At 35.1% G+C, this 26,684-nt stretch overlaps 5 protein-coding genes across 6 annotated transcripts; 2 read left to right on the forward strand and 3 right to left on the reverse strand.

Annotated features, from left to right (window-relative positions):
• Positions 1-1,989: 1,989 nt before the first annotated feature.
• On the reverse strand, positions 1,990-5,691 carry LOC132059152 (probable bifunctional TENA-E protein). Of its 2 annotated transcripts, none has more exons than XM_059451678.1 (3): positions 5,462-5,691; positions 3,481-3,698; positions 1,990-2,482 (listed from the first exon to the last, which is right to left on the reverse strand). In XM_059451678.1, the coding sequence occupies exons 1-3, from the start codon at positions 5,603-5,605 to the stop codon at positions 2,167-2,169; spliced, it is 678 nt and encodes a 225-aa protein (XP_059307661.1). In that variant the 5' UTR covers positions 5,606-5,691; the 3' UTR covers positions 1,990-2,166. The 2 variants fall into 2 exon arrangements, with proteins under 2 accessions (XP_059307661.1, XP_059307662.1); XM_059451679.1 differs by having other exon boundaries at positions 3,481-3,708; positions 5,462-5,641.
• A 1,968-nt stretch (positions 5,692-7,659) lies between these two features.
• Positions 7,660-9,651, reverse strand: LOC132061060 (probable bifunctional TENA-E protein). The gene is made up of 2 exons (XM_059453937.1): positions 9,593-9,651; positions 7,660-7,975 (listed from the first exon to the last, which is right to left on the reverse strand). The coding sequence occupies exons 1-2, from the start codon at positions 9,649-9,651 to the stop codon at positions 7,660-7,662; spliced, it is 375 nt and encodes a 124-aa protein (XP_059309920.1).
• A 326-nt stretch (positions 9,652-9,977) lies between these two features.
• Positions 9,978-11,017, reverse strand: LOC132061061 (probable bifunctional TENA-E protein). The gene is made up of 2 exons (XM_059453938.1): positions 10,844-11,017; positions 9,978-10,235 (listed from the first exon to the last, which is right to left on the reverse strand). Exons 1-2 carry the CDS (start codon positions 11,015-11,017, stop codon positions 9,978-9,980), a joined length of 432 nt encoding a protein of 143 aa, XP_059309921.1.
• Positions 11,018-12,815: 1,798 nt separating this feature from the next.
• LOC132059155 (uncharacterized) lies at positions 12,816-15,076 on the forward strand. Its single transcript, XM_059451681.1, has 2 exons — positions 12,816-13,282; positions 13,926-15,076. Exons 1-2 carry the CDS (start codon positions 12,895-12,897, stop codon positions 14,846-14,848), a joined length of 1,311 nt encoding a protein of 436 aa, XP_059307664.1. The 5' UTR covers positions 12,816-12,894; the 3' UTR covers positions 14,849-15,076.
• A 1,091-nt stretch (positions 15,077-16,167) lies between these two features.
• LOC132059156 (G-type lectin S-receptor-like serine/threonine-protein kinase SD2-5) lies at positions 16,168-19,793 on the forward strand. Its single transcript, XM_059451682.1, has one exon. The coding sequence runs from the start codon at positions 16,777-16,779 to the stop codon at positions 19,219-19,221; it is 2,445 nt and encodes an 814-aa protein (XP_059307665.1). The 5' UTR covers positions 16,168-16,776; the 3' UTR covers positions 19,222-19,793.
• Positions 19,794-26,684: the final 6,891 nt, after the last annotated feature.

Below are 26,684 nucleotides of genomic sequence, written 5' to 3' on the forward strand. Positions count from 1 at the left end.
AAATGCTAACTAAGAAGCTCTAAGAGCTTAGAATATATCTTTCTGATTATGCACCTCTAATACTCACTCAAAGTCCAAAACATCATACTAATCAATAATCTTCCATATGCAAACCAACTAATAGCCCTAACATCCATTTTATTAATCATTTCTATTTGCGAAATATCAATGATACATTACGACAGTGTCATAAAAGTTAGTCCATAGGAAGACTGAAATAGCAAACATCTCGTGTTGTCTCTCACCAAAACAAAACAAATCAATTCGCGTCCATACTAACAAATCAGCTAATAGCCCTAGCATCCACTTTTTTTTGTAATTTTCATTTACACAATCATCAGTGATACAATACAACAGTCACCAAGCAAAATAACAACAATGGTGAGGAAGTTTGAATTAAAATTAAGACTGAAGCAGCAATCATCTCATCAATCATAGATTTAATTTGACGCGACAAATAGTGTATGCTTCATCAGAGGCGGATCTAGGATTTAAATTCTTGGGATTCAACCTTTTAAATTTTTTAGCATTGAACCATTATATTTCTAAAGTTATAGGTTCATATCTACTATTTATTGTAAATTTAGTAAATTTTTACATATAAATTTGTACACCGCATCGAAAGTTTGGGGTTCAATTGAACCCCAAATTATAATGCTCCATCCGCCCCTGTGCTTCATTGCTAAAATCGGATGATTCTACGGTTCTATGTTGATAACGAATAAGCAAATATGAGATTTAAGATTGCCAGATACAGAACGATTCAATAATCACGAATTCAAACGGCGCTAAGTAAATCAATGGTGAAAAAAGGAGTACCGGAATAGCTTTTGATAGGAAACAACAGTCACCAAACAAAATAACAACAATGAGAAAGTTCGAATTAAAATTAAGTCTAAAGCAGCAATCATTTAGTCAATCATAGTCAAATAATAACAACAACAGCAATGAGAAAGTTCGAATTGAATTAAGACCGAAGCAGCAATCATCTAGTCAATCACAGATTTAATTAGACGCGAAAAGTAAAGTATGCTTCTGTTGCTAAAATCGGATGTTTCTATGGTTCTATGTTGAATGCTGATAATGAATAATCGAAAATACAGTAAGACTTAAGATTGCTAGATACAGAGCGATTCAATAATCATAAATAAAATGGTGATTAAGGAAATCAGTGGTAAAGAGTGGAGTAGAGAGTACCTGAAGAGCCTTTGATAGGAAACTGTGGCAACGCCAGTAGGCAAGTTTACGATACAACGGCGGAAGGTAATGCGACGGTTGTGTTTGGAGAGCTTTTATTTTGTTTTTGTTTTTCCCTAGGGACTGAAAAGTTATAATGTTTTACCGCCTTTTATCTTATTACATACATTCCCGCCTCCTTTTTCCCTCTCCGAAATCTCTTTTTTTTTTTTTTTTTTTTTTTGGGTTCTCCTCTGGATGGAAAAATGGGTCATTTGCACTTTTGTCCCTCAAGGCAATAATTTCTGTTGTAGATTAAATTTATATTTTCACATTATAATATCTCACTGGTTAAATCGCTCTTAAAGTTCTGAGGGCAAAAATTAAAGACCAGCTCATTTGAAGGGCAACCGATGCAATTTCTTCTCAAAAATAGAAACGTTTGGCTAATTCTCTAGAAAATCAAATCAAACACCACTTTTATAGTACTAGTACTTTTATAGTACTAGTACTAGTAGCTTCTTCATGTGAGAAGTGGTTTTAGACACTTTAGGGGGGAATTTTTTTGGGGAGCAGTCAAAGAGTTTCTAATATTTGTTCAAACATATTTTTCTCAAAAAAAAAAAAAAATCAATATTTGTTGATAAAGGCTTCTCGAAAATGTTTTACAACCGGATTAGTATTTTCATATGAGAATTATTGGTCAAAAGTCACTGTTTGTGGAAGAAGGAGATGAAGGATCGCAGGAAATACCCTTCTTTTGGGGCCACAAAAGAGAAGATGAAAAGAAAATGAAAATGAAAATGGGTCGGATCGGATTAAAAACATTTCTTGTTAATGAAGCCAAAACATGCCAATGTAACAATTATTTGCTAGAAGCACTTTCACATTTTTTCCATATAGAGTACAACATATCGTCTGAGTGAAAATGTTGGCGTCGCACTACTTGAAACGTCTCTGTACATGAATGTGGTGGGAAACAAGAGGCACTCAGGTTTCCCCACGACTCATGTTCCAAAACTCAACTTCATACTCCAGAACACGTACAACCGTTGCCTCAGCTTTTGAAACGATATCTTCTGGTGACTTCTCAAGACGACGATTAGCTATAGTTTGAAGAGAACGGCAATACTGACCAAAACCATCATTGGCCCATCTTTGACAAGTCTCTTTTAGTTCTTCTGGGGTTTTAGAGCCATCAGATAAACAATGGGCATAACTTTCTTGATAGACAGCTTCAATTGCCCAAAAGGCTGCAATAGCAACTCTATATTCTACTTCAGGGCTCGTTAAGCTTTCCAAAAATCTGTTATCAAAAGAGCACAAGTTAATCAAAAGAAAATCTCCACGGCCGACTTGATTAAAGTTCACTCACCGTATATACACAGGACAAAAAAACATGTCTTTGATGTCTTTGGTTTAGTTTACTAGCAGTGAGAAGGTAAGGACATTGTTTAGGCACAAGTAAAACATGATCTGTATTCATATCTTTTCCTTTTTAAGATTAAAATACTGCAAGCCAATTCTAACACAATGCCTGAACCACTAGAAATTTGCTTATTGTCCCGTATTAACAGCAAAAACCACACACAAAGTCGATAAACTTTAGCAGAGAAGATTGACAGTGAAACAGCACCACTAGGATCATGTATACAAGTTTAGTGGATTCCAAAAAGTCTATATCAGTTTGACCAGTTAGCCAGATTACATGATAAAAAAAACAATATCGATGAACTTTAGCAGAGAAGATTGTCAATAAAACAGCACAGCTAGGAGCTTGAGTACAGGTTTATAGGATTTTAAAAGGTCTATATCAGCTTGACCAGTTAGCCCGATTACATGATTAAAAAACGATATCGATGAACTTCAGCAGAGAAGATTGTCAATTAAACAGCACAGCTAGGAGCTGGAATACAGGTTAATAGAATTTTAAAAGGTCTATATCAGCTTGACCAGTTAGCCAGACTACACGATAAAATTCTTCAGGGGGGGTGAAACGAGCAAAGCAAAATCTGTTTTGTTTAATAAGATATGTAGAAATACTGAAATAGTAGTTGAAAAAAACCAATCAGGGGCTGAGTGCATCTTCAGATACTATCAAATTAGAATTGTTGAACTTTAAATTCTAAGAAAAAGGATGACAATAGCAGATAGAAATAAGGCAACCAATTTCATGTTGAACAGGAAAGCATGATAAAGGAGTAGACATTGCAATAGTGGGACAACTTTGAACCACAAAAAACGAGTTTAGCCTAATTATAGAAATGCGCAAGATCTTGTATATGTATATAGTCCACCTTATACCTGCAATATTCCAGGTTAGCCTTTTGAGGGACAATACTAGACAGTGAAACACTCCACTTAGATGCTTCTCTCTTGAACCATGATATCTCATCGTTCAGCGCAGCAACACCACCTAAAATGACCTCTACGTCTGAATCATCATCCGACTCCTTCCAAGCTTTCAGCAGTAAACTTGCTACGAAAGGGACAAAGGCTCTAACGAATATATAATCTTGCCCCTGCATCAAACTTTTAATATTTAACTGATAGAAAGCTGCATGAGCTTGCAAGATAGAAATTGTACAGAACAGGGCACCATAGAAACCAAAAAGACAAGCGAAGTGTCACACCATAGAATATGGTTAAAGCTCAAAAACAGAAACAATCAAAACCATCAAGCTCTGATTGAGAGTTTGTTCAACATGTGGCTGCAACACCAAGCACTAATCTGAATATGTGGCAGCAACTATGGCTGCCTAGTGATGTATGTTGCTGGGAGTTTGCAAGGAGATATGTTGTGCAGGGGCGAATTTATAGGCTATTTTATTGTGCATTTTATTGTGCATGTGAACCCATGGTCTCTCCTCCAAACAATGTATTTTATGTACATATTTCTTAAAATTGATGTGAAGAGGAGCCTTGGAGTAACTGGTAAAGTTGCTGCCATGTGACCATGAGGTCACGGGTTCAAGCCATGGACACAACCTCTTGCGTAAAATGCAAGTAAGGCGCGCATACGATAGACTCAGCGTCCGGCCCTTCCCCGGACCCGCGCATAGGGGGAGCTTAGTGCACCGGGCTGCCCTTTATTTCTTAAATTGATCTAATATTATCTGCTGGCAGTCTGGCACCCATGATTCAAAAAGGCTACATGGTGCCCTTGGTTGAAGGCTGAGTTATTTACCTAAAGAAACAGGGATCAATTCTCACTTAGTACCTATTTTTCCTCCTTTTTTATTAGTGCACCCATGTTGTAGAAATCCTAGTAATTATTTTCAGGTGATGAACAAAACACACTGAAGTTAGCTATCATTACGAACAATTGAGCTAAAAGAGAATTCCTTTAAATAATCAAATTGCTAAACTTGAATGTTTCGGAACAGCACTTGGAGTCATTGATAGAATGACACTAAGAATGCACTATGATAGTGTTTAACACTGTATCTTACACCTATTATTTACAGCTTTTACTTTCTGTTCACCTAGTCAGATCTTACTCATAGAATATTGTTACAGCTCAAATATAGAAACAATCAAAGCCCCATCAAGCTCTGTATATGTGACTCAAGCACCAAAGCTGAATATGTGGCAGGAACTATGGCTTCCTAGGAATGTATGCAGTTGAGAGTTTGCTATGAGGTATGTTGTGTAAAAGTCGATTACATCGTTCAAATTAACATAACAGTAAAGTGCCATCAAGCTCGCATCAGAACCAATTATTTTCAGGTCGAAACAAAGCACATTGAAGTTAGCTATCATTACATTCAATTGAGCTCAAAAGAGAATTCCTGTAAATTATCAAATAAGTCCAAACTTGAATGTTTCAGAAAAGCACTCGGAGTCATTGACACTTTGACAGTAAGCAAACACTATAAGGGAGTTTTTAATACTGTATCAAACACCTATTATTTACATATTAACTTCTTGTTCTCCTAGTTAGATCATTGTTCCAATTATCTTTTTTTATTTGTCAGTAGCAGTGGATAAATTTTCTCTCCTTAATTGAAAGATTTTCTCTAAGTGGTTTTAACATTAGGATATCTTGTTCTTACTCTATCCTATATATACAAATTTGCATCAGATGTAACTTCTTATCAACAAATATAAAACAAGTCTTTTCTCCATCAACAATTCCTTCTAAATCATGAAACTTACCCGATTAGCATACAGTTTAGTATCGTTACAAGTAACAGAAAACCTTAAACCAAGAAACAGAAGAACAATATATTTTAACTTGCTTATAAATTTGGACAATATATATATATATATATATATTTTTTACCAGCCATCGCTTGAAGGCAGAGAGGTCAACAGAGCCATCACGGATGCTAAGAGTAAATGGGTGTCTTGTGGCTGCTGTATATAATTTCTGGTGTTGATTTAGCCATTTTTCGATCATTGAAATTTCTTTCTTAGCTCCTTCCATTTTCTTTTCAACTTGTTCTTTATTGTTTGGTACGAAGAGTATTTGCTTTTTTCTATGGGAAAGGTGGAGAACACGAGGCGCTGTAACGGAAAAAATGACAAAAATGGTCTCTTATGTTAGAGGGCAAGTTTAAAATAGTCCTTTTAAGTAGGCGTTTGAGCATTTTGACATGCAATTTCACTCATAGTTTGAAATTATAATTTCAACTTTTTAAATATAAAATTTAACCCATAAATTTATATTTTATAAAAAAAAAATCATAAGTTGATAGATATTTTTAACAATTACCTCCATCAATCATTTACCAATCGCATTAACTTCCACCAAATTTTATTTATGTCTACCAACCTTTTAATTTATATATGTCTCCCAATTTTATTTATGTCCACCAACCGTCCAATTGATGTTGTATTTTTAGAAAGGTGCTAGTATTAATTTTGAGCCGGTTGTTATGAATTAGAGTATTAATTTTGTTATGAACTATGACTTGCTCATTTGGTAAGATTGTATAAGAATTGAGAATGTTTTGATAGTTTTCATAACTTGTGGGGTTTTTATGTTTATGAGAGAAAATACTCCTTAAAATATCCAAATTGCATGTCCAAACATGGTTTCAAACCATGTCCAAACAGGGCCTAAGTATGCACTTAACAGTTTTGGTCTTTTAAGTTGCAAAAGTTTAACACTTTTAGTCTCCCACGAACTCTAGATTTGACAGATACTGTAAAAAAAAAAAATGTTAAACTATGAATACCAAGAAAATTCAATCAAATCGTGTAATACGCAAAAAAAAAAAAAAAAAAAAAAAAAAAAAAAAACACTAGACGCTTAAAAGATAGTATGAAAAAAGAGCAAAAATTACACCTCAAAATATTGCATCAGACTATCAAAATAAATTAAAAATAGCAGAAGCTTCTAAAATTGTCTGCCTAAATATAAGTTCTCGCTATTTTTTTTATGATTTTTATAGTTCCTGTCATATCTAACGACAACATTCAGTAAATATTTGACGAAGATCAAAAGTGTTAAACTTTTGACACACTTAAAGGACCAAAATTGTTAAGTGTATATTTAATGGACTATTTTGAACCTACTTGTTTGAGATCAATTTTACTCCACTGTAGCGATATGGAAATGGGCCGGGTTTGGGGCAGGCGGTTGCCCCGCCTAAAACTTGATGGGTCGAAACTCTTTTTAGAGATCGAATTTTCCTTACCAAGGATGAGGAATGTTTAATTAGAATGATCATATTTGTTAATTTTACCTCTTAGTCTTGGTTATAGTTAGAATAGCACAAACTAATTTGTGGATAATTGTTCAAGTTCCAAGTCAATTTTCTGAACGACTAGTGTGAAGTCTTGGTCGCTAGTTAGAATCATACAATAATTATCTTGTTTAAGAATTACTTAATACAATTTTTAAAGAGATTACTAATACGAATTATAAAATAATTGTCTTGTTCAACTTCGAATAAGAGCGATAACAACATAAAATCACTAATACAATTGTGACGGAGCAAAAAAGAAGTGTCATTCGATATAACATAGATTTCAAATGGGTCAAAACAAAAAAAATCGATTTTTCATATCAAAGTTTATGTTTCTTTTCCGATTGATGAGTAGTAAATTTTACCTCTTGCTCTTAGTTATAGGAAGAACTAGCAAGAATTTATTTGCATGCAATTGCTTCCAAAATACGAATCATACAATAATTTCTTGTTCAACTTTAATAAGAGCTGCAATTGGAGAACTTAATAGTCATTGATACAATCTTAATAAGGAAAGGAAAACCTCATTTAATTAATCCTATTTGGTTCTTGCTAAACATAAAATATGACTATATTAGAAACTTAATTATAACTCTAGCATTTTGAATTTTAAAATTTTGTATTCATGTTAACAGGAAGAAGACATCGTGAAAAAAAGAAAGAAAAAAACTGACAAATTAACCAACACATACACCAACAGAGTAACTATACAAAACTCAGCTCCATGTTACATTACACATCCCACTATTTTTATTTCAACATTGAAATAGGAACAAGTAACAAAAACTCAAGTTTCATCAAGATTCATACTCCAGAAATGAACAACATTTTCAAGAAACTCGAGGATTAAAACTTCAGTCTTCGATACTTCTTCGTCCGATACCTCTTCTAGCCTTCGATTAGCTATGTTTTCAAGTGATTGACAATATTGTTTGAAATTGTCATTGCCAAATCTTTTACAAGCATCTTTCATTTCTTGTGGAGTGTTATTTCCTTCTTCCAAACATTGCCCAAAACCATTGTGATAAACTGATTCCACTGCCCATAAAATGGCTACTGCCTCTGCATACTTCACCTCTGAACTTGTCAACCGTTCAAAAAATCTGTACCATCAATTTAGATGAAACTATGTAGTTAATTGGAAAGAAAAAACAGAGCATAAAATTAAGCACTTCAAGAAGTGAATGTTGATGGAATACAGGCATATGCAGCGGAAGCAAATAGCCAGAATCGAACTTGCATTTAATATAGATAACATATAATCAAGATATTAATTAAACATAAAATTGATACTTATCTCTTGAAGCGTGACCGCGACCAAGAATCGAATCTTCAACCACGAACACACACCATCCACGAGATCGTCGAATAATACTAGAATTTGTGAAATTCGTGCGGGCGAATTTCTATGGAAAAAGTGTAGAAACTTGTAAAACCCTTAGCCTCCTTATAGAATAAGACCCCTATTTTATAACTACAGGTTTTAGGGTTTTCACCCTTTTCCAAAACCTGTTGGGTCTTTATTTTCCACCAAGAAATAATATTCCATTTAATTCTTTATTATTCGGGCACAGCAGGGACCACAAAATTTAATTAACGAGGCTTCCTATTATGGAATTAATTCGAAATATCTTAATTAATCCTACCATAATAAATTACGAATTATTCCACTAAAAAATCGTAAGTGCACTCGTCAGTTCGATTTCGAAATCATACATTAAACCTGATTTAACTCCCCATGTTAAGGTTACAGATACCAATCAATTAAATTAAATTACTGACAATTTAATTCATTGACTAATTGAATCCTTTATATTTTTGCTTAACTTACATCACGTGACAGATACAAAATCCACCTACAGGTTTTCACGTGAGACTTATAAGCATCCATAAAAGGGTATCATGAATCTCAAGGTCGAGACATGGATTCTATCAACTAATTATTATTTCACAAATGTAATTTGCCATTATCCAATTTACCAGGAATACATAGACCCGCAATTGAGTCGTACCTTTTAATAAATCAAAATAATGAACAAATCACATCGATCATAATAATTATATCAAGATTAAGAGTATAAGTACATTTAATGAACTAGAGAATTTGTTTTATATATTCGCAGAAAAAACACTTATCTCTACTCAAAACGTAGCACAAGAAGACGGAACTCGTCCGTTCAATACATACAAATGTACTTAATTTTCACCTTACAAGAAGACGGAACTTTACCGTTCCCATAATGAAGATACATTATATTAATCTTGTGCTACAATCATACTGATGGATTTGTCCAATTTTCACCTTAGATTGTGAACATAGATTTTATACTTATAAGAACCGACGATTTAATCTTCCGTGTATAAGCTTAACTCTATACATTAAATCATCTACTATATAAGTAAATGACACACATACTAGTACATGATCTATTTAAATACTATAATAAATATTATATCCAAACACATGATTAATAGTATATATCTCAACAAATGTAACATACTTTGCCCCTAGATCAAGTGGATCATGAATATAGTAATTTTTGCCTAGTTAAAACAAGTAATATAATTTATTGTGTAATCTGTGGCTGAACTTTAGGCTTGAAAATCTAAATCAAAAATGCAAATTTTCAATAATTAAGATTTTCTATGTACTAACCATAAGGAAAAAATATATATTCTATGATAAGAGTTGTGGCAGCAGATGCTCCTTCATCCTTAACCTGATAAAAGTTGTCCTAGTATCGAGAGCACCCTTAACCTGAGTTTGAGACTTGATCATGGAGTAGCTGCCTTTATTAGGAGCATTTTACTAATTTTCAGACGCGAATCCAAATAATTAGGTCAGACACCATGTGAAAAATAAAAAGAGAACCTGTACCGTGCTAAAAAGTTTACACTATAAATCACCTAAAAGATTAACTATCGTCATAAGAAACTGAGACCGATAACTTGGAAAACAAACTAAATAAGTAAAGATAATAGCTGTCCATGAAAATAATGAGAAGAGTGACCTGCTAGGCTGCTATACGTATCAAAGGACACAAACGGTGTAAATTTCTGTATATTATCGAGGTATATATAGAAGCTAAATCCTTACCAAAATAGTTATTGCTGCAAGATTATTAGTAGTAGTAAATACCTAAAGTAATCAAGGACGGGCTTGTGATCAACAACAAGACTGGTCAAGGAAATGTGCCACTTGGGAGCTTCTTTTTTTAACCAACAAATCTCATCATTTAAATAGCCCAAACCAGCCAACATTACTTCAACATCAGAGCTATTAGTCGACTCTTTCCATGCTTTAAGCAAAACACTAGCTGCAAATGCTGCCAACGCCGTTTTCACGAACACATATTCCCTTTCCTGCAAAAGAAATTAAAAGATATTTTTTTTTACATGTTAAGGTAATCGACTATATAAAAACGCGACAATTCGTAATTTTACTTATGATCACTCGAACTTTTATTTTATTATACCAAAATCATACTATTTCTGTAATAATATTTCAATAGTATTTGTTTATCAAATTAGTCTATTATTTCAATTGCAAACTTAAAACATACAACAACTATATACCCAGTATAATCCCATTAAGTGCGGTCATTTATGGGGTCTGGAGAGGGTGGAGAGGGGTAGAGTGTATAAGATGGGTCTGGAGAGGATAAGGGTGTACGCAGACCTTAATTACCCCTTAATTTAATTTAGGGAGGATATAAATATAAAATTTAACGTTTGAAAAGTAAAATTAACAATTTCTCCGGTTTTCACTGAGAAAAATTTATCAACGTCATTTTCATGTTCAAAACATAACTTCAATTATCACATACAATTTCTTCTAAATTAATTTTAATAATTTAATATTCAAATATTAATCAACTCATGTCCAAACGCCTACTTAGTAACCCGAAATAAAAACAACTAATTAAAACTACACCAAACAATGTCAAAAGAAATTACACTAGATTAATTACCAGCCATTTCTTGAAAGAAGAGAAATCGACAGAACCATCATGGATGCTATAAACAAAAGGGTGTTTGGTGGCTGCAGTATATTGCAACTTGTGCTTCCTTAGCCACTTTTGTATTTGTGTTGGTTTCTGCATATTGCCTTTTTCAAATGTTACTCCTTCATTCTTTTTCTCCATGCCTGATTAATTTCCTTAACTTAGAAATTCTTGAACTATTTACAATCATTATTTTTCCTTCTATAGTCCTAGGTTATTTATATGTTGGGTGCTCTAATCAGAAGTGTCGAGTAATATAGACGCGTGTTGATAATTTATGTTGCTCCGTTTTGACAAGTTTTCGTTGTTCAGCTTGATGTTAAGGTTGAAACTCATCTTATATGATATGATGATATTTGATTAAATACAAATTGGAAGAACATAAAGAAAAAGTTAAAATTTGTAATTTGAAATATATTATAAATATTTAATGATTTACGTGATTATAAATTTTATTAGTAAAGATAAAACTTCATTTTAGTTAATTGAAAGTTAAAAATATGCTTATTTATATATTATAAGGATCAAAATGAGGTTTTATCAATAATTGAAAGGTGATTATCCCTTTTTTTTGTTCTTTTTTCCGAATAAGGTGTTCTCGTGCTTTCATCCTTCCTTTTGTTCTTGTGCTTTCATCCTTCCTTTTTACCTTGTAGCTTTTCCTCCTATTTCTTCAAAAATGTCGTTGGATGCAACTGCTTTTCAAAACCATAATTCCTTCCCGCTACATTACCTTCACAATCCCAAACCCTTTGCTTCATCTCAAATTACTTCAATTCTTCTCAACTCCGCATTGCCGTCCTCGATTTCCCTCTCTCTAATTCTAAACCGAGCTTGCCGCAATGTTAGTTCCTATCAAGTATCAACCGCGAATTCAACTGAAATTATCAATTCTAAGGTATAATTTTAGTTGAAGACGAATGGTTACATTTCTTGCCTCATAATTATTAGATGTCTTACGATCAAAATAGTTTTTTAAACAATTATCAGTTCTAAGATATAATTTTAGTTGAAGACAACCGTGATATTTTTTGCCTCATAATAGTGGGACATGGGTGAATTGTGACTAATATTGTTTGTACTAGTTATTTGTTAAAACGAGAATGTGTATACTACTTCGCTTTATATTATTGTATATCTTCCACTTTCAGCCCCCAATTCAAGAGCAAAATTGACCCTTTTTTCCCGTTTTTGGAACAACCGCTAGTATGAAGGGTATTTTTGAGCCAAAAACATAATGACGAGCATTTTTAAACCAAAAACGTAACGGATGGCAAATTTGACATGTTTCAGAGATATTTTTGACCCCTTTTCCATTTTTTTTAGGCTTAATGCATATGCGGCCCCCTAAACTTGCCCCTTTTATCCATTTTGCACCTTAACTAAGTGTTGTTCCTATTGAATGCCTGAACTTGGCCTCAAGTGTGTCTATCAAACACAATCCGACTTCATAGCATATATGGTGAGTTTTATTTTTTTTAGCGTTGCTCATGAATGTCATCGCATCCTATGTGAAAAATTCAACAAATTAAAACACCATACCCATTTTAGTTATACACATCAAATATTAAATTTTGTTTTTGATTTTTGAGTTTTCAATTTTGGTTTTTTAATTTTCAATTTTTGATTTTCCAGTTTTAGTTTTCAGTTTTTATTTTCTAGTTTTGGTTTCTTAGTTTTTAGTTTCCAATTTGATTTTTATTTCCAGTTTCTGATGCGTCTAATTAAAATGGGTGGGGTGTTTTAATTGACATTCACGCGTAAGGCTAAAAAAATGAAACTAACCATATATACTATGTAAGTCGAATTGTGTTTAATAGACACACTTAAAGCCAAGTTTAGAAATTCAATAGAAACGACATTTAATTGAGTAGCCAAAATGAAAAAAGAGACAAATTTTGGGGCCACATATGAATTAAGCCTTTTTTTTTTTCAAATAAAGTTCTTATAAAAGCCCAAAAAAGCATTTCATTCTTCCTTTTTCACCTTGTAGAACTTTCCCTCCTCTTTCTTCAAAAATGTCGTTAGACCCAACTGCTTTCAAAACCATAGTTCCTTCCCGTTACATCACCTTCACAATCCCAAACCCTTTACTTCATCTCCATTACTTCAATTCTCCTCAGCTCCGCATTGCAATTCTTGATTCGCCTCACCCTTCAGATCAACCCACTCAAATCGCTGCAACGTTAGTTCCTATCAACCGCGAATCCGATTGGAATTTTAGTACCCAACAAGGCCATTTACAACTCCTCCTAAATTTCCCTCACCTATCTCGCCTCATTTTAATCGGAAATACCCCGAATTCGGAACACCCCACGTCGTATAATTCCAATGGGGTTGAGGATTCGTCTGTTGTTGAAGAGAATTTGATGCCTTTCTTGATTGAGGCATTTTGTCGAACAGTTGGTGGGTTACCTGAAATTATTCTGTTCTTGATTAAAATCATTACTTTCATTCTACGTAATTTATAAGATACTGTTTCTGTTTGGATAGTCCAATTCGTTTTTTAGTAGTAGTATAATTTTTGTAAATATTTTGAACTACAAAATTTTGTCACTTATAAACTATAGTGCTACTTTTTATGCAGTTTTTAAATGTGGCCGTTTTATTTATTTTTAAGAAAAAAATTGAAAGAACTGATGTTCAAAATTGCAATGAAATTTATTGGTTTGAGCATTTATACTCTGATATCCGTTTTCTTTTTGATCGAGGCATTTTGTCAAACAAGTGGTGGGTAACCTGAAATTATTCCGTTCTTCGTTAAAATCATTACTTTCATTCTAATTTATAAGATACTATTACTATTTGGATTGTTCAATTGGCTTTTTAGTAGTAGTAGAACTTTTTATAATATTTTAAAATATTTTGAATTACAAAATCTGTCACTTATAAACAATAGTGTTACTTTTTATGCAGTTTTTAAATGTGGACATTTTTTTTTTTTTTTTTGAAAGAAGTGATGTTCAAAATTTGCAACGAAATTGAATGGTTTGAGCCTTTATACTCTGATATCTGTCATTCTTTTTGATTGAGGCATTTTGTCGAACAGGTGGTGCGTTAACTGAAATTCCGTTCTTGGTTTACGAAGATGAGGTGGTTCGGAGTGTGGTGTTGGATAGATGTATCGGACCTTTTGTTGGAGAAATCTTGATTGAAGATGTAGAGTTGGAAATGGAAAATGGAGGTAAAGAGTTTAGGAGGAGATTGAGGTTTAAGAGAATGCCTAATTTGGTACAAACACAGATAAAGATGCGACCCAAGAAAGTCGATTTTCTTGAATTTGAGATAGTTGATGATGGGGTTTTAGTTCATCCTTATTTGAATCCAATGGTGGCAGGTCTTTCAGTTATCGGTCCATATTTAGACGCGCAAATTGGGAATGGAGTAAAGCCGAAAGCTTTGTGTTTGGGTGTTGGAGGAGGAGCACTTGTTGGTTTTTTAAGCTCCCAACTTGGTTTCCAAATCTTGGGTATTGAAGCTGATAATGTTGTTTTACATGTTGCAAGGAAATATTTCGGGTTGGAAAATAGTAAGTCCATACATCTACGCGTTGGAGATGCACTAGAAATGATTCAAAATAGCGAGCATTTGGATGATTTTGATGGTAAATTTGATGTGATCATGGTTGATTTAGATTCGAGCGATGCTAGTATAGGTATGAGTGCTCCTCCTATACAGTTTGTGGAGAAATCAGTGTTGTTGGCAACAAGAAAATTGCTTGAGAAAAATGGTGTTGTTATCATAAATGTGATTCCATCAGATCAGGCATCGTACAAGTTAGTTATTACTGAATTTCAACAAGTTTTCGTAGAGTTATATGAGATAGATGTTGGGAATGGAGAGAACTTTGTTCTTATTGCCTCTGCTTCAGAAATTGAACATGTGGAATGTCATCATCAAAGTAAATTTCTTGACAAGTTGAAACAAGTATCAGGATCTTATGTGAACTCTATTCAGAAATTGGACTCTTAGAGATAATTTAGTGAAATTGTGCAGCATATAGAGTAACTTTTTTGCTTTAAGTTTCTATAGAAAGGATGAGACAGGACAAAGATGAAGCTAATATTTTTTTTGCTTGATAGAGGGAACAAATTGTATATAGTTCATTTGTTGGTAGCTCGGAGGAGTATAAACATGATTCTTACTTTCCAATTGATTGTTACTTCATTAATCTTTGAATTTTGGAGCTAGCAGTCGATTAACCCTCCCAGTATGTGGAGAAAGGCGCTAACATCTCTCTATTTGCTGCTTTCTTGGTATCGGAACAATTAATCCCAGTATAAAATCTCGCATATAACATTACAATATTTGGTTGATTGCATAAGGAAAACATAATCACCGTATAATATTTGGTTGACTGTATTAAATAATACACACATATTTCTGTGGATCATTAACACATTATATTGTAAGATTCCAGATTCACTTATACATAGTTCTGTGAATCATTAACACATTAAGTCAAATGGAATTTTTTTTCGAATAAGAAATTGAATCTTAACTTGTCTTGAACGAGGAGGTGAGTACCAAAAGAGTGGAAATAAATTTGTTTCACCCAAACACAAGGGAAGGGAACTGTATTTTCGTCCATTTCCTTCGATTAGGAGGGCAATTCCCCTGGTGAACTAACCATGCATACTGATATAGATGAACAAGTAAAGTATACTAGGGCGCGCGGGAGAACTGTATTGAAGAACAAAAGGACCTGGTAACATCGGAAGAAAGAGTGCTCTCCTATCTTTTGATTAGGAAAGTGACACATGCCAGGTGATAGCACATGTTCATTAAGAATATAGTACTCTACTAGCTCGCTGCTAGTTGAACCTTCATCACCTGCTTGCTTGATTACTTTTGTGATAAAACCCTTAAATTTTTTATGGATTATATTTATTTTAGGAACTAAAGAAGCTTAGTGTGTACATAAGAAATTGGATGAGTATAGGGCATATATCAAAAAAGTTTCTCGGTCAAAAAAGAAAAAAGAAAAAGCAGACAAGAACCGTTCGATTCAATTTCCTTTCCTACTTTTGACAAAAAGAAAAGAAAATAGAAAGGTAAATACCTTATTTACATCTTCAGAACAGGCCAAAAAAGAGCTGATTATTTCATTTCTTTTGTCCACCCCCAACCCCCCACCCAACCAAACCAAATTATGCACATACATGCATGAAAATCGACACAAGTGATATCAAAGTTCTTGAAATTAATAATTATACTCATGCTCTTTCCTTGTAAAATGCATCTATGAACATGATTCGCTTGTCAAAGTTTGGTACATACAATGTGAAGTCATTCGTTTATAGTCATAGTCAACAAAAGTGTGAAACATGAGAGCATACAAAAGAAATTAAACGCGATGCCCTTCTCCCTAACAATTAAACCAAGCTAGAAGAAAGGTCATATACATTCCAAAAAAGGCACAACAACAGGCATTTTTTTTTTTTTTTTTTTTTTTTGGTAAAAGAAACTGTACACTTCAAAATAGAAAAAAACTGACTGGAGTTGACATTAAGCCCCAAACAACTAGACACTATCTAGTGGATAAAAAATCATGTTCTATAATACTCTTCCCAACCTTGTCTTCTTACCTGCTCTATGCAATATCTCTTGAATCACCATTATGACTATAGTTTCAAGTCTTCTTTTACACTTTGGAACACTATGATTCCTTTCTTGCCAAACATAGTACACACAACCTGCAAGCACCATTCTATAAACTTCAGCTTTTGCATTCAAATCTTTTCATACATGTACCAGCCCAAACCACTTCATATTGCCAAGCCATAGGTTGTCTAAGGAAACCTTGCCATTGTAATAGTTTGTTCCAAACTCTAAAAGAGAAGTCCCACTTGAAAAACAAATGTTCCATAGTTTCATTCTCATTAAAGCAGATAGTAGCAATGATTGCAGAACAAAGACTGCATTTTCTTATCTTTCTCTTCATTTCTTCATCTCGGTTCGCCATATCCCAACAGTGGTGGGTTTTCAACGGCGCTGTTGGGAATTCCACTGCCGGACTTGCCACTATCTGGATCAACAGGCCATTTGGTACGACTGTTAATCCCACCAACGACACCTCTACCTTGACACCCGTCCTTGTAAGTGGAGTTTCTGGCCCTCAGTACCTCTGTGGCTTCTTGTGCAATTACAAAGCCACGGAATGCCTTCTCGGTATCCTCATGGTATACCGCAACAGATCAATTGGTTATATAGATGAGCATCAGTTATTTTGGTCTGCTAACCGAAACCATCCTGTCAAAGCCAACGCGACCTTGCAACTAGGCCAAGATGGCAACTTGGTCTTGGCAAACTCTGATGGCACTGTTGTATGGTCCACTAATACTATTGGCAAATCTGTTTCCGGCTTAATCTTGACAGAAAAGGGGAATCTTGTGCTCTTTGATAAGGCCAATCGCACGATTTGGCAATCTTTTGATCATCCCACGGATTATTTGCTTCCAGGGCAGAGTTTGGTTTCCGGGCAGAAGCTCACAGCAAGCGTTTCAGCATCGAATCGGAGTCAAGGTTTGCTTTCTCTTACTATTCTCAATGGAAGCTGGGTCACTTACGTAGATTCTGACCCACCTCAGTTTTACTATGCTTCATCTATGTCGTACAGTCCCTATCTAAGTTTTGACGGTCAAAGCATTACTGCTTTCAAATACTCTGATACATCAGCAGCTCATTTCATGAAGCTTGGGCCTGATGGACATTTACGGGTATACCGATGGGACAACCTTGAATGGAAAGAGGTATCTGACATTTTGACCCAAGACATCGGGAACTCATGTGGTTATCCAACGGTGTGTGGAAGATACAGCATTTGTAGAAATAATGGTCAATGTAGTTGTCCAAACTTCTTCATGCCATTTGACCATCATGGATGTACAGAGCTGACGCCCATTTCTTGCGACTCTTTGCAGTATCATAGTCTTGTAGAGCTCAAAAGCACCACATATTTTGTGACCCTTCTCAGATACAACAGACATATAAGTTCGAACTTATGGTCTGAGGCGGAAAAATTGGAAGATTGCAAAAGGGCCTGTCTGAGTAACTGTTCTTGCAAAGCTGTTGTTTGGGATGAGACTCGAATAAAAAACTGTTTATCACTTAGTGAAGTCTTCTCTATCATGGACAATGTGGGGGAGGAAAGGGACAAGACCTCAGTTTTTCTTAAGGTACAAAATCAATCACCAATCAAGAATTCAAGACCTTTCAACAAAGTGATAATAGGATCTACTCTTGCAGCTTTTTTCGGAATAATTTTATGTATCACTGCTTGCTTTGCTCTTTTCAAAAAGAGGAAACAGTCCAGCAAGGCCGGGGATATTCTGGATCTAGCAACAATCTTACCGGGAATACTAACTGGGTACTCTTACAATTACTTGAAAACAATTACAGAAGATTTCAGCAGAAAACTCGGGGAAGGAGGATTTGGCTCTGTTTATGAAGGAACACTGAGTGACGGCACCAAAATGGCTGTGAAGCGTCTGGACGGTCTAGGTCAAGTAACGGATTCATTCTTAACAGAAGTAAAAACAGTTGGTAGCATTCACCATGTCAATTTGGTAAAACTCATTGGATTTTGTGCTGAAAAGTATCACAGGATTCTGATCTATGAATACATGGTAAATGGATCACTGGACAGGTGGATCTCTCATGAAAGGCAAGAGAATGGGCTTACTTGGCATACAAGGCAAAGGATAATATCAGATATCGCCAAAGGGTTAGCTTATCTTCATGACGATTGCAGCCAGAAGATAATTCATTTGGATATCAAACCACAAAACATCCTTCTAGATCAAAACTTCAATGCTAAGATATCTGATTTTGGGTTGTCGAAACTAATTGAGAAAGACAAAAGCAAAGTTGTAACTAGAATGAGAGGAACACCAGGGTATTTAGCTCCTGAATGGTTGAGCTCGGTGATCACTGAGAAGGTTTATGTTTATGCATTTGGAATTGTGCTCTTGGAAATTCTCTGTGGGAGAAAGAATTTGGATTGGACCCAGGCAGATGAAGAAGATGTCCATTTGGTTAGTGTTTTAAGGAGAAAAGCAGAACAACAACAGCTCATGGATATGGTTGACAAAAACAATGAGGATATGCAGCTCCACAAAGAAGCAGTGACAGAAATGATGAGCATCGCAGTATGGTGTCTACAAGGCAATTTCGCCAAGAGGCCTTCCATGTCATTGGTTGTTAAAGTACTGGAAGGTTTGGTGACTGTTGAAACCAACTTGGACTATAATTTCACAAATCTACCTGAGGTTGGGTCCAGCAACCAAATGAGGGAAGCCACTATCAGTTCAGTATTGCCTTCAGTTTTATCTGGACCAAGGTGAACAACAATCTTAAGATTTAAACAGTCTTTTCTCTTTCCTCTGCCACTCCCAGGTCAACGACTTTAATGGGAACAAGACGTTGATCTGAGTAGCCATTAACCAAAACTTGGCATCTTCAGCAGCTTCGTCTTCCAGCCTTCAGCTTGCATCAATTTCTTCTTCTAGACTCTACATACATCAACGGAATCATCAACTTCGAGTTTTCCCGAGATTCCCAGGATCTTATCATCCAGTTCATGCAGGACACGGGAGCTCCAGTTTAGTACCTAATGCAGTGATCATAGCAGCTCAAAGGCCTCTCGAAGTAACTCGAGCTCAGCTACACTGGACAATAAAGTATCTCCTGATAGTGCATCCATACTTGTTTTGGGATAGCTTACATTATTAAAGCATGTGTTGAGTAGTGCATGTGCAATGGAATCTCAACAGTTAGTTATGCTTAGTAGTAGTAGATCGTTTCTTATTATATAATTTGCAATATGATTTGGAGATGTAATAGGTAGTAGTAGATCGGTTACTTGATTATATGATTTGGAGATGTAATATTCGATTATCGATGAATGAAAGCTTCTGATTTCTCTCACAGAACTCATAGTTGTTTGAAGCTCATTGCAGTATTCTCTTCAGATTTTCTAAAATAACCCCAAACTATTAGCATTTTCTTCTGATTTATGTAGCCATTGAGTTCTTATTCTTCAAATGGTTTCTCAAAGATCCATTATTTTGCCCTTTTTAATTAGTGGTTCCTCTGTTAAACAATCAATTGGTTGTAAAAATCGCAAGTAACAACAATAACAACAACATACCCACTGTAATCCACAAGTGGGGTTTGGGAAGGCTAGTGTATACGCAGACCTTACCCCTACCTTGGGAGGCAGAGAGGTTGTTTCCAATAGACCCTCGGCTCAATAAAAGCATTTCGAAAAAAGAAAACAACGGAAGTGAAGAAGAAATGACAAAATTGAAAATACTAAAGAAAGCATGACAGAGTATTCTTAAAAAGTGACAGTAATAATCGAAGTACAAGAGACAGTAAATAGTAACAGCTATCGACTAACAAGAAACAGTAATACTACGACTACTAGTATGGAAGGATAAGCGAGACAACATTCAACAAAGAGAAGTTGGGAATGATATATTACTAACAAAGACAAACAAGAAGCTGAAAAAGAACAACTTTAGCATATAATACCAAAACAAGAAAGTACAATGAAGTTTCAATTTACCTTAAACAAAACGAAAAATGCTATCTTTACACTAAAATTTAGTCCACAAAAAATGGCTAAAGAAGTGTAATAAGGATGAAAATGAGAAGGGCAGCAATGAAGGAGTATTTAAGAGCAGCAAGAAGAATAGCCAATGCTATAACAAATAGCTGCCACAATATACTTACACTAGCCCATGTTAACAAACCCGTTAACCCAACTGCCACAATATTATCCGGATCCGGGTCTAACAAAAGATCCATCCATCTTAAATTCAATCTTGGTTTTCCACCATTATTACCATTACTTTCATTTCCATTGTTTTTCAACCCATTATTATTATCTTGATTTTCACTAACAGTATTGTTGTTCTCATTTTCTGCTGAAAAAACAAGAAAGTGTTTTCTTTTAGGGAAATTTTTTGAGGGTTGAGATTTGAGGGGACAAAATGGTAATTTGGGGAAATGGGGTTTGGTTATTGATGGGTTTTGTGGGATTTTTAGTGATGAATAAAAGGGAGATATGTACATTGATATTGCCATGAAAATATAGCAAGATTGATTTTTGAGGTTCAGGGAAATAATGGAGAGGAACCAAACAGAATGTTGTTTTTTTTTGTGAGAAAAGGACAAAAATTGTCCCTTATGTTTGTGGGTAGGTTCAAAATAGTCCTTAAGCATGCACTTAACAATTTTGGTATTTTAAGTTTATTAAAAGTTAATACTTTTAATCTTGGGAAAGTATTTACTGAACTCCGTCTATTAGATTTGATGAAAACGGTGAATTTTCTTTGATAGACATTGAAAAGATATAAGTTAGCAGAAAGTACACTTCAAATAACTACATCAGTCTCTAGAAATAAATTGAAAATTGCAGAAAGCATAAAAACTGTATCTCTAAATGTGAGTTTGAACTAAAAAAAATTTCCTTTTTCATGGTTCCTGTCAAATCTAGAGTTCGGTAAGTATTTTATGGAGACTAAAAGTGTATTTTTTTGACAAACTTAAAGGATCAAAATTGCTAAGTGCGTACTTAAGGGATTATTTTGAATCAACACTCAAACGTAAGGACGATTTTTTTTATTTTATCTTTTTTTAGTAGCTAAAATTAAGGTTTCACCTCTTGAATAATTTCTTTAGGCACTTTGGTCCTCGGAATTTTCAAAATGTTGCTTCTACTACACCTTATTTTTAGGGCATTTTACATAAATGACTAACATTTGGGGGTTTTAAATTGGGCGTAGCTATATTTTAGCTAATTACATTTCGTAGCTACAGTAGATTGTATTCGTACGCTACAGTAGATTGTATTAAAAAATCAGATTGTATTCAAAATTCGGTTGAGTCAGATTTCACTGTATTCAAGTTCAGATTTCGTTGTATTCAATTCAGATTCCACTGTATTCAAGTTAGATGTATTCAACTAAGTTGTATTCAAGTCAAATGTATTCAACTCAACTGTATTCATTTGTAGCTACTTTTACACTGTATTCACTTTATTATATTTAAAATCGGTTGTACACGAAAAAAAAATATCCTTCAAAACATACCCCCAAACACTGTATTCATTTGTAGCTACCTCAAAACTTCAAAATAGTCAAATGCCCCCTCAACGTTTAGTCGGATTAATTATGACGTACCCAATCTTTATGGCTGGCCTATTACCCCCTAGACATATTTTTAGCGCATTATATTGGCCACTAAAATGTCATGCCCCCAAATTTTTTAAACTCAGGTGCAATACACGCGCTTAAGAATTTCTTGGTCTCTTAACAACAACAACAAAAACACCACCATTAAATGATTTTCTTGGTGTTTGTGTTATATCCCGTATTTTGTACGTTGGAATATTTTAAGTTAGTTGCGACGAATTATGGGTAAAGCTATTTTTTTCGATTTTGTGTAATGCACAAGATGCTTATGAATTTTGTTGGATGGAAATATTAAGGAAAACTTGGGGTTAAAAGTGAAATTATGGAAACTTAGTATTCATGAAATAAGGGCCATGTGGCCATGTGTGGGGTGTGGGCCATGGGCCACTTGGATGCAACTTATATGTGATAAAAGATGACAAATTAAGTCATATTCTCCATCTTCACCACTTTAGAAAATTCAAGAAACTTGGAGAACCAAAGGAGAGGCCATTCGGCCATAGTGAGTAAAAATGGTGCCATGGGAATTGATCAAGAAAAATTATTTTCACCTAGTCTCTCTACTTATTGGAAGGTCCTCTACAACGTGGAGTAGTTGTTGGAGCAAGTAGATCATCCGTTGTTGCCATGTACCAAGCTAGCCGAGAGATGAAGTGGGGTGGGAAAGGTAAGGTTCAATCTTATTTTTCATGTGTTATGGATGGTTTGTGTATGTTGTGGGGTGTGGAAATGAATGAAATTCATGAAATTGTGGTGTGGAAGTTGTAGCCGTGTATATGCTACCTTGGTGTAGGCATGATGAACAAATTTTATTTAGTGTAATTTGGTTGTTGTGTTGTGGATTATGTGATGAAAATGAGAGTGTTGGATGATATAAGTTGAAGTTGGAATCGGTTGTGAGCTAATGTAGAAGTTAGCGTATTGGTAATATAGTTTCTTGCATTTACATGAATGATATTGTAATATGTGGTTGTCGATATAGTTTATGAATTTGGAAGAAAGAAATGTGTTATTGCTGTTTTCTTGAACTTGGAAGGTTTCGGGTTGCATTGTATAGTGGATGGGCTGATTTGAATATTTTTTGGATTGTCCGAAGTGTTCTTGAATATAAATGGAATGTCGTCGAATTATGTGGAAGAAGAGTTACTAATGTTAGAACGCGTTTTGAATTAATTATTGATGTTGTTTATATGGTTGTTGGTATTGTTGTTGAAGATTTGGCCGAGTTGAATTCTCGGGTTCTTGAATTTATAGGGGAAATGCTTCAAATTTCTCAGATAAAATGATGGCTTGAATTGAATTCTTCGGTGCTTACGACTAATGTTTGATGTCCAATGCCGTTGTTGTAGATTTTGAGAAGCGAGACTTCATTCGATTAGCGTAGGAAGCGGACAAGGTATGTAAAGCTATCCCCTCCTTCTTTTGGCATGTCTTAGTGTAAGTAAGCTATGACACGATCCTCGGGGTAATTCTATTCTTATGATCCGAGCGTGCCTACGATTCTTATTCATCTCTGGATATTGGTATTCTTAATGTAGTAGAAATATGGTCCTTATGTCTTTGATATGATTGGATTTGAAATGTTGTATAAACGGTTTTGTTCTAAAAGGATCTTATGTCTAAAAACGTCCGTAACTTTCATAGACAGAACCAGATTGCTTTGATACGCTCGTAAGTGATTCTATAACATATAATATCTCTAACTTTCGTGGACGGGCCCGGATTGGTATGATGCATATCCGTGGGCCCCGAGACTTTCTTTGTATAGTCCTAACGACTGTTTGAAAGAACATAATATGGCTATCATCCCGACCCCCGAGTATGATTACTTACTTATCCGGTAGTCCGAAATGAGGATTTTTATGCATATGATTTTGATACGTAACTATGATTTCTAAAGTTCTATCGATATGTGCACGAGTGACGTTCGGAGAAACTTGATTTGGCTATTGTCTGGTTTGTAAATGATAGTTCGTTTTGATTACTCTATTGAGTCTTTGTGAATGTTTTAAATTGCATATAGTTTCTCACGACTCTGCTCGTGCGTATGGTTGTTACATCTTTCGCCGAGTCCCGGGCCGGTATGTTATCGTGCGCACTATGCTATATTCTGAAGTATGATGTATTTTCCGAAGTATGATGTGATACGAAGTATGATGTGTTACGAAGTATGATGTGATACGAAGTATGATGTGTTACGAAGTATGATGTGATACGAAGTATGATGTGATATGGAGTATGATGTGTTCGGAGGTATACAATATTCTGAAGTATGATGTGTTGTGGCGCCAAAGATGGAGTGGAGACCACGTTCTGTCCACCGGGTCCCATTATGGACCGCATGTGATATATGATATGATATATGATGATATGATGATTCTGTTCACCGAGTCCCTCACTAGAGGGCCGGGTACGGTATATATATGATGATGAGATGATGATATGATGATCTTATTTACCGAGTCCCTCGTTTTGGAGTGCGGGACACGTTATATATGCATATGTATATGATGATCATTTACTTATGTCACTCAGTCCTATTATGGGCCGGTTATGATACATGACATTGATATGCATGATTTGTATTTCAGGAGTAAGCATTTTGGCATTCTGATTATTATATTTGTCTTCTGTACCTCTTACGTACGATTTGTATTTCAGATGCAAGCACTTTGGTATTCTGGTTATTATGCTCACTTTCTGTACTCCTTACTTCGGTTATGACCTCGTTTTCTGTATTCCATGCTTTGCATACTCGGTACATATTCCGTACTGACCCCCTTTCTTCGGGGTCGCGTTTCGTGCCGCGTGGTACCTACTGGATGAGTAGAGACGTTAGGCGAAGATAGTCCAACCGGATTGGCGAGCTCCATTTCCTCCGGAGGCTTTGCCGAGTCGAGTATTATGTTATGGTATCCGAGTTATGTTAGAGACTTTACGGACGCAGTCACGTGTATGATATGTCGCTTTGTAAGCGGCTATAAGTCGATGTATCATTATGCATTACGTTACGATTTCATATGATCACAGAATTTATTTGATTTGAAAAAGACGAAAAGCATGTTGTTCTTTGAAAGGTTTTCATCTTGCGCTCATGTCATGATTTAAGGGCCCAGCATGACTATGAGTATAACGAGAGTCAGCGGGTTCGCTCGGCCGTAAGGGTCGGGTGCCCATCATGCCCTATCGGGTTAGGGTGTGACCAATCAGAATTCCGGATTGGCGAATGGGTATGGTTGGAGATATCACCCATGAAAAGTGTAATGAGATTCGACAAGAAGAAAAAGTTTAACCCGAGATCCTTATAATGTTTTATGAGACTAGTTGAACATTCGAGGATGAATATTCTAAAGGGGGGAAGGATGTTATATCCCGTATTTTGTACGTTGAAATATTTTAAGTTAGTTGCGACGAATTATGGGTAAAGCTATTTTTTTCGATTTTGTGTAATGCACAAGATGCTTATGAATTTTGTTGGATGGAAATATTAAGGAAAACTTGGGGTTAAAAGTGAAATTATGGAAACTTAGTATTCATGAAATAAGGGCCATGTGGCCATGTGTGGGGTGTGGGCCTTGGGCCACTTGGATTCAACTTATATGTGATAAAAGATGACAAATTAAGTCATATTCTCCATCTTCACCACTTTAGAAAATTCAAGGAACTTGGAGAACCAAAGGAAAGGCCATTCGGCCATGGTGAGTAAAAATAGTGCCATGGGAATTGATCAAGAAAAATTATTTTCTTCTAGTTTCTCTACTAATTGGAAGGTCCTCTACAACGTGGAGTAGTTGTTGGAGCAAGTAAATCATTCGTTGTTGCCATATACAAAGTCTAGCCGAGTAGAGAAGTGGGGTGAAGAAGGTAAGGTTCAATCTTTATTTTCACATGTTATGCATGGTTTGTGTATGTTGTGGGGTGTGAAAATGAATGAAATTCATGAAATTGTGGTGTGGAAGTTGTAGCCGTGTATATGCTACCTTGGTGTAGGCATGATGAACAAATTTTATTTAGTGTAATTTGGTTGTTGTGTTGTGGATTATGTGATGAAAATGAGAGTGTTGGATGATATAAGTTGAAGTTGGAATCGGTTGTGAGCTAATGTAGAAGTTAGCGTATTGGTAATATAGTTTCTTGCATTTACATGAATGATATTGTAATATGTGGTTGTCGATATAGTTTATGAATTTGGAAGAAAGAAATGTGTTATTGCTGTTTTCTTGAACTTGGAAGGTTTCGGGTTGCATTGTATAATGGATGGGCTGATTTGAATATTTTTTGGATTGTCCGAAGTGTTCTTGAATATAAATGGAATGTCGTCGAATTATGTGGAAGAAGAGTTACTAATGTTAGAACGCGTTTTGAATTAATTATTGATGTTGTTTATATGGTTGTTGGTATTGTTGTTGAAGATTTGGCGAGTTTAATTCTCGGGGTTCTTTGAATTTATGGAAATGCTTAAATTTACGTAGATAAAATGATGGCTTGGAATTGAATTCTTCAGTGCTTACGACTAATGTTTGATGTCCAATGACGTTGTTGTAGATTTTGAGAAGCCGAGACTTAAATTCTGATTAGCGTAGGAAGCGGACAAGGTATATAAAGTT

Source organism: Lycium ferocissimum, chromosome 6 (genome assembly GCF_029784015.1).
Source record: "Lycium ferocissimum isolate CSIRO_LF1 chromosome 6, AGI_CSIRO_Lferr_CH_V1, whole genome shotgun sequence".
Taxonomy (NCBI): domain Eukaryota; kingdom Viridiplantae; phylum Streptophyta; class Magnoliopsida; order Solanales; family Solanaceae; genus Lycium; species Lycium ferocissimum.